The sequence below is a fragment of the Argentina silus genome (genome assembly GCF_951799395.1).
Source record: "Argentina silus genome assembly, chromosome: 7".
Classification (NCBI taxonomy): Eukaryota; Metazoa; Chordata; class Actinopteri; order Argentiniformes; family Argentinidae; genus Argentina; species Argentina silus.
In genome coordinates, this window is record NC_139661.1 from 16764061 (window position 1) to 16776560 (window position 12500).

Here is a 12500-nt window from a genome sequence, read left to right on the forward strand (position 1 = left end):
CACACAGACCAGAGGAGGCTGGTGGAGGTAGAAATCAGAGGATGGGCTCGTTGTAATGCATGGAACAGCATCCAAGTGTCCATTCCATGCATTACAGTACCATTCCTCATTCCATTCCATGCATTACAATACCATTCCTCATTCCATTCCATGCATTACAATACCATTCCTCATTCCATTCCATGCATTACAATACCATTCCTCATTCCATTCCATGCATTACAATGAGCCTGTCCTCCGATTTATTGTCTGACACAGACAGACATACATACGTACCTTCTCTGCCTTTCACAGACATGCATAAACTCAGAATATACTGTATAAAGGGCCCCAATTTGCTTGTTAAAATAGTGCTAAGCAGACCAAAAAATACTACTGTAGAAGTAAGAATATTATACAGCATGATTTTCAGTGTAACTTGTCTTTAACAAGGTTTTTGAAAAAAAAGAAACACGAAACATTATACAGCCAGAGTTTTAGTAAACAGTCTGAAAACTCATTTGCATATCATGCAAACGCTGGTAGCAGTATTCAAAACTCCCACTGGACTATATCTCATCATCGTGTCTATTAGAATTATTACGGTTAAGATGGTCGACTTTGCTCACGCACATGCAAATCAGAGTCTGTAGTGTCCTAACTGTGGTACAGTATTCATGTCTGATAAATGAATCACACAATTGAACTTGAGCTTCAAAATTGGACTCCGGCAATCACCCACGGGCAGCGGTTCTCCAGTCACATGACAACTACGCAGCCTCTTAAAGCCTTGTGACTAATACAAGAACTAGAACATAAAAACACACGTGGCTTTGCTTCACCTCTTAAACTTTGCACACACACTTGCACAACTATAAGGACAGACACTGAATGTGCATGTGCACACGCGCACACACACACACGCACACGTGCACACACACTTGCACGCACACACACACAATTCCGACTCAGTGAGGTGTGCTAGTAAGGTTTAAAGCCGGCATTGTTCCTGACCAGCCAACCTGTCTAGCAGACTCCGGAGTCTTCCTGCTCACCCCATTACACCCGGGAGAGAGAGAGAAAGGGAAGAAAAGAAAGCAGGCGGAGGAGGAAGAGGAGGAGAAGTGAGGTATGGGGGGGAAGAAGGAAGGCTACAAAGGGCTGAGGCCCTCACATCTGTCTGGGAACAATGTCAGAGCTCTCCTTTCAGACAGAGGGAGAGCGAGCGAGGGAGCGACAAGAGAGAGAGAGAGAGAGAGAGAGCGAGGGGGTTAAAGGAAGTGCCACATCTCGGCGTGAGCGCTGTTAAACGGTTCAGTGGTTTGACAGTAGCTGATGCCAGAGCCTGCACTCCCCAGGGAGGACTCTGGGAAAGCACAGCCTCCTAGGCATGTCTCTCCTATGAAAATACAGCAAATAAAAGAGAGAAGAAGACAAACAATAACACAGGCAGAGGATGGGGATGGGGATCTAAAGAACCGGAGTGTGTGTTCATTCATATCATCTTTTTTTAGGGGGTTTTCTGTCATAATTGTTGAGACAGTTATTGGAGATCACTATAAATAGAGATGCGAAGACATTACATGTGAGGAAATCGTATGATGCCTACAACCAGTCACTGTTAATATTGAGACAAAGCCTTCTCTGTGGTCTTGTTTATGTTTGGTGTGTGTGTGTGTGTGTGTGTGTGTGTATATATATATATACACACACACACACACACACACACACTCACCACTCACCGGCAACTTTATTAGGTACACCTTGCTAGTATCGTGTTGGACCCCCTTTTGTCTGCAGAACTGCCTCTTTGTGGCATAGATTCAACAAGGTGCTGGAAACATTCCACAGAGATTTTGGTCCATATTGACATGATGGCATCACGCAGTTGCAGATTTGTCGGCTGCACATCCATGATGCGAATCTCCCGTCTGGTGACTGTGGAGGCCATTGGAGTACAGTGAACTCATTGTCATGTTCAAGAAACCAGTTTGACATGATGTGAGCTTTGTGACATGGCGCGTTATCCTGCTGGAAGTAGCCATCAGAAGATGGGTACACTGTGGTCATAAAGGGATGGACATGGTCAGCAACAATACTCAGGTAGGCTGTGGCGTTTAAACAATGCTCAATTGGTACTAAGGTAATAATCTAAGATAAACTAAGATAATATCCCTCACACCATTACACCACCACCACCAGCCTGAACCGTTTATACAAGGCAGGATGGATCCATGCTTTCATGTTGTTTACGCCATGTTGTGCGTTCAGAGATGGTCTTCTGCATACCTTGGTTGTAACGAGTGGTTATTTGAGTTACTGTTGCCCTTCTATCATCTCGAATCAGTCTGGCCATTCTCAACAAGGCATTTTCGCCCAGAGAACTGCCGCTCACTGGATATTTTCTCTTTTTTGGACCATTCTCTGTAAACCTTAGAGATGGTTGTGCGTGAAAATCCCAGTAGATCAGCAGTTTCTGAAATACTCAGACCAGCGCATCTGGCACCAACAACCATGCCACGTTCAAAGTCACTTAAATCATCTTTCTTCCCCATTCTGATGCTCGGTTTGAACTTCAGCAGGTCGTCTTGACCATGTCTACATGCCTAAATGCATTAAGTTGCTGCCATGTGATTGGCTGATTAGATATTTGCATTAAAGAGCAGTTGAACAGGTGTACCTAATAAAGTGGCCGGTGAGTGTACATATGGTATATTCTGCGCTGTTGTGTTTGGCATCATATATGGTCAAAATATTGTCATCCCAAATCTTGGCTGAGCCCTCAGTTGCGCTATACAACAGGTAGGTAGTCACACGCACACACACACACACACACACACACACACACACACACACAGACACACACACACACACACACACACACAGACAGACACACAGACAGACAGACAGACAGACAGACAGACAGACAGACAGACACACAGACACACTCATTCACAGACACACTCACACACACACACACACACACACACACACACACACACACACACACACACACACACCCAGTCGGGCGGGCAAAACTGCAGCGCTTTAGCGTCATTACACGGTGCGGGCCCCCAGTTCCCTTTGGTGATGTGTTCTGCCTCCGGTGCTACATTTGACGGTTTGTTGAGCGGCACGTAGGTGTTTAGCCGGCGCCGCCGCCACGTTACGTGATCAAACAGCCCAACTGACGCATGGCCAATTATCCTGGCTGCCTCCTCTCATCTCACATTTAAGGAGAGGGAAAGAGAGAGAGGGAGAGAGAGAGAGAGAGAGAGAGAGAGGGAGAGGGAGAGGGAGAAGAGAGACGGCTGTGTGTTTATAGTGTCAGGTGTAAAAGCACTTCTCTCCATCCCACAGGGAAAATGACATATGCACCATTTTGGAAAAGTAAACAACGGGCTGGGTCTTTAAAGTGTATCTTTACCCTCCACGGCAACTGGTAAATAGGCCAATCGAAGCTAACACAGAGTATGAGAGGGAGCATTATTTGATGTGACACACAGTAGGATGTTCGCAGGCCTTCTCCTCTGCTGTTCCTGAGCCTGTATCGGCTTCACCTCTTCCCGGCTCCCACACATAGCCGAAGAGAACGTATTTTTCTTAACATTTTTCTTTTTTTCCATTTCCGTAAAAAAGCACTTCAGTTGTTTAACCCACTTCGTTCAACCCTGTCACAAGGTCAATAGAACAGGGAAGTGTGTTCTGAGTCAGACTGTGTTTCACCCTCTACCTCAAGTCTTACCGATGAGGCAAGGTTTTTGTTCCTAGCAAGGTCCCGCACTCACAACTATTTTCTATTATTTTATTTTCTGTTTGTTTTCTTCCCTGCGTCTGGCCTTGGTGTGCTTCGCCTACGGCAAGCACAAAGCAACAATAAGCAAGACGTTTACAGCAAGCGAGGAGTTTAGAGTGAAAGGGCCTTGCCTGCAAACACCCTGTAAAGGAGAGAGAGAGAGAGAGAGAGAGAGAGAGAGAGAGAGAGAGAAGGTAGAGAGAGGTAGAGAAATAGGAGGAGGTAGAGAGAGGTAGAGAGAGGGATGAAACGTAGATAAAACAACAGGACTGACCTACAGAGGCCTTGGTCCCAGTGGAGCTCTTCCTCTCCCGATAAAAGGAGAAGAGAAGAGAGCGACAGAGAGAATAGAGGAGAAGGTAGAGACATGAGAGGAGGTAGAGAAAGGAGAGAAGGTAGAGAGATGAGAGGAGGTAGAGAAAGGAGAGAAGGTAGAGAGATGAGAGGAGGTAGAGAAAGGAGAGAAGGTAGAGAGATGAGAGGAGGTAGAGAAAGGAGAGAAGGTAGAGAGATGAGAGGAGGTAGAGAAAGGAGAGAAGGTAGAGAGATGAGAGGAGGTAGAGAAAGAAGAGAAGGTAGAGAGATGAGAGGAGGTAGAGAAAGGAGAGAAGGTAGAGAGATGAGAGGAGGTAGAGAGATGGGAGGAGGTAGAGAAAGGAGAGAAGGTAGAGAGATGGGAGGAGGTAGAGAAAGGAGAGAAGGTAGAGAGATGGGAGGAGGTAGAGAGAGGTAGGGAGAGGAGAGAAGGTAGAGAGAGGTACGTAGAGCGCGGAGAGATAAAACAACAGTACTGACCTACGGAGGCCTTGCTTCTGGCTGAGCTCCTCCCCCCCTTGCCACTGAGCGTGTTTTCCTTCAGCGCTGTCTCACACTCTCTCTCCATCAGCGCCCTCAGCTCCCGGGCCACCGTACCCAGATAGGCAGCGTTCAGGAAGCCCAGGATGGCATGGGGCTCCGCCAGAGCATTCAGCACGTGGAGCTCCTCCCGGAGGGCGTGGCACAGGGCAGGGGAGGCGGCGCGGAGCCCCAGGGCCAGCCTGGCGAAGCCCGTCTCCCCCCCGGGGCTGGAGCTCAGGGCCGAGTGGAGGAGGGCATAGACAGCCTGGCCTCGCAGCCCCTGGTACCGCCCCAGCACCTCCGACTCTGGGTAGAGGAAGAAGAGCTGCTGGAGGCAGTGGATGCGCTCTGGGATGGTGAGGGGAGCGGGTCCACTGGGGCCCTGGTGCTGCTCCGGGCCGCACCGAGAGAGTTTGTCCAGCAGGGGGCGCCGTAGCAGGAGCCGGACCTCATCCCAAGCCTCCTGGGTGTCCAGGGCGCCGTCGTCTTGGACGGTGTGCACTGGGGGGGACGGGGACATGGCGTGGTGCTGGGGGGTCAGGGAGGGGGAGGTGCTGGGGAAGGAGACCCCACACTGGGACGAGAGGTTCATCAACAGCTGGAGAGTCATTTCCTCACGGCCCTCCTCCTCCGACCTCAGATGCTGTTGCTGGGGAGAGGGAGCACAGTGACACCAAAATGATCAATATGATTTAAAAATATGAACATGGATTGAAAACAATGCAATGCACAGTATCGAACACCATGTTGAAATGACAGCAAATTTGACCAGAACGACCAGCCATGTTATCAGAGTAATGGTTGGATTTTATAGTGGTACTGTACAGCGGGGGAGGCTGGTGGAGGTAGAAATCGGAGGATGGGCTCATTGTAATGCATGGAATGGTATGAGGAACGGTACATTTTAAACCTCCTATTTCTACCTCCACCAGCCTCCCCTGTGGTACAGTATGGAAATCTTATTGGACTGCCAACACTGTTGTAAATGTAAATCCCCCCCCGTCATCATTATTGTTTTATTTAAATTATTATTACCAGAGCTTTCAGGAAGTCTAGAAGTTCCTGGTTTCCTGTGGCGACAGGCCTGAAAGTGCTGGAGTTCCGTGGACTGAACCACTGCAGACATTCAGTGGGGCTGGGCGGACGCTCCCCCGCCCAGGACTCTCCCATCTTCCCCTGCAGCTCCTTCAAACTCTGCTCAATACTGAGAGAAACAGAGATACACACACCACTCACAATAAGACTCCCTCAGTCATCGTCCTCATGTAACACAACTGTAAACCCCCCCTGACACACACACACACACACACACACACACACACACAAAGACACACACACCCACACAAACAAAGACACACACAGCCTGCGAGAGACACATCACCGTTAATGAACACAGACATCAATATATCCCGTGTGTGAGTGTGTACTGAGCATCTGGTGTGAAGTGGCGTTACAGACGTCTGATTCAGACGCGTCTCTGGGTGTCACATCTCTCTCATCCCCATGCCACACACACGCACACACACACACACACACACACACATATACAAAGACACAGACATACACACACACACACACACACACACAGGCCTCCCATATTAACAGACTGCATCAGCAATTCTGTCTCTCCTATAATGTGATAGATTAGAAATGACATCCTCGGGCTCGCCATGTTTAGTTGTTTCTATGCAAATCAATGCAAACACTCGTCTGTGAGAATGTGTGTGTGTGTGTGTGTGTGTGTGTGTGTGTGTGTGTGTGTGTGTGTGTGTGTGTGTTTGTGTGTGTGTGAGAGAGAGACATTTTACCACCGTGAAGCTCATCCTCAAGCCCAGGCCTATAAACTGCCTCCTGTTTTGCGGCCATGCACACATCCAGATGTCTTCCAATGGCAAGACATTAAATAACGTTTCAATGTGACACACTTTCATTTCAGGGGGAAAACGTGAGGCATAAAAATGTTATGGACTTTAACGATCTGTATCCAAATGAATGTAGATTGAATGCATACTGCACGCTTGCTTTTTAAGTCGGCCAGATGAAGGCCTATATTTGCGGTTGTGTTTTGTTCGTTTTTTCCGACTTGCTGACTGACAGAAAGTGGGAATACGTCGCCGTGTGGCACTGCTGTAGCCGTAGTGTGTTGATGAAGTCACAGAGGACATCACACTAGTCACAGGTTGTGTTTGGACCGGAGACTCTTAACACTCCCGAGCGGAGTGGAGACGATAGCCCGCAGCTAGTTGTAAAACACGGCTGAAAACCAGAAACAGCTTGAGTTTTAGTTATCGCTGAGAGCGCTGTCTGAGGAATTAATAGACAACACTTTAAAAAAATAAAAATAAAACATTTTAAAGGTATGTACCGTTTGATTGCTATTTTGTTTGTGTGAACTTTCTCTCACCCTGCCACTGGGTGAAATATGAAATTACTGAGAGAAAGGTGTTATTGTGTCTCTATCAGTTACCCTAACATACACACATCTGAGATGTGTTTACAACGCAAAAGTGAATCGTTTTAGTTTAATTAACATATAACAAGCTCCACGCCAATTACCAGCTCCACCGTCTACCAACCAAAACAAACAACAAAGCTGACATTTCACATTTTCTGAAAACATAATTGGTTATGTCCACATTCTCCTGTGTCCATATCTTAATTAACTGTACCTCTGTGATGGGAGAAGGCAGATAGAGTGAGTATATTTAATGTGGCTCATAAACGCGTGGGTGTGTTGTTCTGGGCTCCTCCCCAGGACTGTGCTCAGACAGAAGGTCTTATATGGGCGTCCATCTGGGCCATCAGACCGACTCCGACTTCATAAAAACACAACGTTTCACCCCCAAAATACACCTCTCTGCTCCCCCACTCTGACATAGACACACCCTGAGAGAGAACACCCAGACATGACACCAACACATCAGGGGAGGCTGGTGGAGGTAGAAATCGGAGGACGGAGGCCCTTTGTAATGCATGGAGTGAGGAATGAGGAATGGTATCACATTACACGTTCCTCGTTTCGTTCCATGCGTTACAACGAGCCCCGTCCTCCGATTCCTACCTCCACCAGCCTCCCCTGCAACACGTTCATACTACCCTCTCCCTCTATTGGCAACACTACCTCTCTCTCTCTCTTTATCCTTCTCTCTACTGTTCTTTCTCTTCTTTTCCTCTATGCCCTCTCTTTTTGCTTTGTGTTGTTAACAGTGTGATTGAATGTATCTGTGTCACATGCAGGGCTGTGGGCCAGATCAGGGGTGGATGGGCTACAGTCACGATGCCAGCCTGTTCTCCCAGCTCCTCTGCAATGTCCGACCTTTAGCCCGGAGGTGTGTGAACTACCTGCAGACTAATCAACTCTGGCGGATTAGCCCTCAACCCCAATGACTTCCACCGCAAAGAGCTCAGGGGTGGGAGAGAGACAGATCGAGAGAGCGAATGCGTAGGGGAGAAAGAAAAGAAGAAGGGGAAAGAATGGTACAGTGGTTGGGTAGAAAAGAAGATGATACACACGCACACACACACACACACACACACACACACAACACATCAGTCAATTCAGAGAGTGAACACAACAATGGAGAGACTAGAGAGGTGTTAAAAAAGAAAAAAAAACATGAAGTTCATTCTAAACAAAAGACTGGAAGAGGAGAGGAGAAGAGAGGAAAGGTTTCTTTAGGTCTCTCTCGACAAACATGTCAATCACACACACACACACACACACACACACACACACACACACACACACACACACACACACACACACACCCATTCCCTCTATCCCCCCCAACCCCAAAACCTTCACCCACCCCCAAATACAGGGGCATTGGGCGGCTTTTATTAGATATGATGGCACATTTCACAGCTCTGTGACTTAGAGAAACCCAATCCTGTGATTATTCAGTGCTTTGACGTTATCTTAAGTTCCTTGTCAGAATTAATTTAGTGTGGGTGGGCTGTGGTGGGGCTGTCGCTCCCTGCTCCACTCAGCTCAGCTCCGGGGAGAGAGCGGGTGCAGAGAGGGTGCAGAGGGAGGCCAGGCAGGCAGGAAGAGATCCCTTTCAAATAAGCCCCAGCTCCAGTGAACGCCAAACCAGCCGCCTGGGAACCAAATATCTGCACCATCAAAGGGGCCCATTCTACATGGGGAGAGGAGTGAATGAGGTTCAGTGAACAAGCTGAAAAAGGATCCCCCCACCCCCACCTCCGCCCGGCCTGTGGCCCACTTAGTGCCCCTCCCCGCCCTCAACCCAGCCACAGAGACTAGACACCCATACACACCCACAGAGACACACACACACACACTAACTGTAAGTATACTCAGGTAAATTAATATACACACACACATACACATGCAAAAAAACAGATATAGACACACACACACACACACACACACACACACACACACACAGAGTAGACTAGAGTAGAGTGTCTGAATGTAAAGTAAGTACATAAAGCAGTGATCTAGATTGGCAGGCGGCCGGGCTACTGCGGGCCTCTTCCCTGCTGTGTGAAACCCGAGGCCCGTCTGCACTCCTCTGGCCTGCTCTGACACTTCATTAGAGGCCTTTTCCTGGTGGCCTCCACAAGTGTCCCATTTGATGAAACCTAATGGATTACAGCATTTCAATTTGGGGAGCCGGGCCTCGTTGTCAGCCTATCTTAATCTCCTTCAATTAGGGACCAGCTCTTAGGCAAATCTCTGACATCTGAGAGCTGGGAGCAGGCCAGCCACTCTGACCCATAAATAGGTTAAAGCCTGGCTTCACGGGAGTGGGCAGCTCTCTCTCTCTCGCTCTCTCTCGCTCTCTCTGTTTCCACTCCGTCTCTCTTCCCCTTCCTCTCCTCATCTTCCGTAATTTGTCCCAGACACTAATAAGTGGATTAGGCAGCAGGTGTGTGTGTGTGTGTGTGTGTGTGTGTGTGTGTGCGCGTATGCATGTGACTGAAGCCCACTCTGGTTGATGAACGACAGGGGCCTTGCCAACTCTTCCTTCCCTGTCTGTCTGTCTGCCTGCCTGCCTGCCTGCCTGTCTGTCTGTCTGTCTTTCTACCTGCGTCTCTGCCTGCCTGCCTGCCTGCCTGCCTGTCGATCTGCCTGCCCTGTCTGTCTTTCTACCTGCCAATTTGTCTTAGACACTAATAAGTGGATTAGGCAGCAGGTGTGTGTGTGTGTGTGTATGTGTGTTCAGCAGGACTGAAGCCCACCCTGGTTGATGAACGACAGGGGCCTTGCCAACTCTCCCTGTCTGCCTGCCTGCCTATCTGTCTGTCGATCTGCCTGCCTGCCTGCCTGTCTGCCTGTCTGTCTGTCGATCTGCCTGCCTCCCTGTCTGTCTGTCTGTCTGTCTGCCTGCATGTCTGTCTTGATGCCTACCTGTCTGTCTGCCTGCCTGCCAGCCTGCCTGCCTGTCTGTCTGTCTGCCTGTCTGTCTGCCTGCATGTCTGTCTGTCTGCCTGCATGTCTGTCTGTCTGCCTGCCTGCCGGTCTGTCTGTCTGCCTGCCTGTCTGTCTGCCCTCAAAATGGCCAGCAATGAGCACAAGGCTGGCTGACCACTGGTAGAGAGGGAGAGGAGAAGATCGCCTTATTTTTTGCCCAATTCTCCATTATCTGTCCCTTTGTTCTCATAATGGTTATCCTTCTCCCATCTCCCCAGGAACACAAAATAACCCTTTAGTGCTTAGAGAGCAGAAAAATGCCCCAGCCTTCAGTAATAAGCCTTGAATTACCTACCCAAGGGTTTTCGTTTCAAGATGTGGAATCTTCAATTATTACGTTCCCATTTTGAATGGAAAAGGAGAGGGTGAAAACGTAGGGGATGAGACCTGGAGACTAATGGTGCCAGAGTGAGAGGCTTTGTTCACTAGCCACATTTAGTCTGTCCCTCATCCACTGTCCTCGCCCTCACAGCAGCACAAAGGATAAAAGCGCTGAAATATAGATTCTCTCTCTCTCTCTCTCTGTCTCTCTGTCTCTCTCTCTCTCTCTCTCTCTCGTCACAATATTGAGAGCCTCCTCCATATCTGTCCTGAGTGACAGGGCGATGTGTTTTCAGAGAGAAAGAGAGAGAGGGAGAAATAAAGTGAAGAAAGCAAGCATATAACATTCATATCGGATGTCGCACTGCAGGCCTATAATGCAACAACTATGTTTCAACTCAAACCCAGCCAGTAGGTTAATCATTAACATTGAGTTAAGTCTGACCATTTAACCCAAAGAATTGCCCAATCAGAAAATGGAGACAAATTGTAAGTAAAGGCTCTCAATCTGCAGTGTTGCTGTGTAATGTAAATGTACTTATACTGTGTGTTCTTTCATATGGATTGGAAAGATATCTTTATTGTGAAGTTAAATTGAGATTTATTGTGAATGTTGAGTAAGATTTGTGTGAATTCAAAAGCCTTAGGTCTCTGATCCATGACATTCTCACAGTTAATTGTCTTCGTCAAGCTCACAAAAGATCACATAAACAAAGAGCGTCTTAATCAGTTATTCACTCTCCAAATGAACCCTTAATAACTGTAAAACACACTGACGTTTCTGACAGATACTTGGCAAACGTTAGGAATGCTCATTAGTGACAGAAACGCACACGCACACACGCACACTCGTACACACGCACACGCGCACGCACGCACACACGCACGCACACAAACCAAGAAGACATATTAGAATGTCAATGCATACACTTCATCATTATAAACGTAACGTAGCATTATTTTGCTGTATACGATGGCTGAAACGTTCAAATTGTGCTGTATACCAAACAAAGAAGACCTTGGTGACGGCCTTCTCAATATAACAGAAGAAAAGGCTGATTGTTACACTGAGTGCATTTTTGAGACAGATTATTGGGTTTAAATCAATATTCCTTCTAAGAGCCTGCTATTCAAGTTTACACATCCACTCAGAGCAGAAGAAGGACAATGTTGGGGACTCCTCAGACTCCTCAGTGTGTGTGTGTGTGTGTGTGTGTTTGTGTGTGTGAGTGTGTGTGTGTGTGTGTATGTGCATTCATGCTTGTGTGAAGTGTGTGTTTGTGTGTGTGTGTGTGTGAGGTTGTCTAAACCCTGGACTTTTACCCTGTCAGAGAACATTTGACAATTACAAACCATCCCTGTAGAGTTGATGATGGATCGTCAACCACATCAACCAACAACAACAATACAACACTACTCAGAATGACACGTTGGCTACCAAACTTACACCAAGAATTCCACTAATTCCACTGGATGGCGCACGCACACACGCACACGCACACGCACACGCGCACACACACACACACACACACACACACACACACACACACACACACACACACACACACACACACACACACATACAGTGCCCCGCTGTGCCCACATCCTATTCATTAGAGAACTACTGCCCATTAATGATCACAAATGATCGCCCATGATTACAGACAGGGCTGCCTGTACCAATCAGTTACTGTAGTGAAGGTGATTTGGAATCACACTCTTGTGATGAGGTAGCCCTGTGTGACTTGTAAACCCAGATATAGCCCTCACACCACGAGGATGACAGTTACAGACTGTACGGCCACTGAGAGACTCTCATCTGACCTGACCACATCACTCACTGTCCTCCAACAGGATCAGAATGGAACCAAGACACACATATGATATGCTTGTTTGACCTTCAAAATTAACTCCTACGTCTATTATATACATGCGTACAGTATGTCTTTACATTTAATTTAGAAGATGCTTTTGTCCAAAGTGACTTACAATAAGTACATTTGTCTAAGTAAGTAAATCAACTAGACAGTAAGTAAAACCTTCCATTAGAACTATAAGTGACAGTGGTAGAGAAAGGAACAAAACAAGTGTTTGTTGTATGTCTTTGTCATATGTCACCAGCCATCT

General features: G+C 47.6%; 1 protein-coding gene across 1 annotated transcript in view; it reads right to left on the bottom strand.

Moving 5' to 3' along the window:
• kiaa0825 (KIAA0825 ortholog) overlaps positions 1-12500 on the bottom strand; it is a 101366-nt gene that overhangs the window by 85751 nt on the left and 3115 nt on the right. The window contains exons 3-4 of the mRNA XM_083673968.1: positions 5648-5816; positions 4571-5261 (exon numbers count right to left, since the gene is read on the bottom strand). Coding sequence (XP_083530094.1) covers positions 4571-5261; positions 5648-5816 — 860 coding nt within the window. The remainder of the gene's footprint in view (positions 1-4570; positions 5262-5647; positions 5817-12500) is intronic.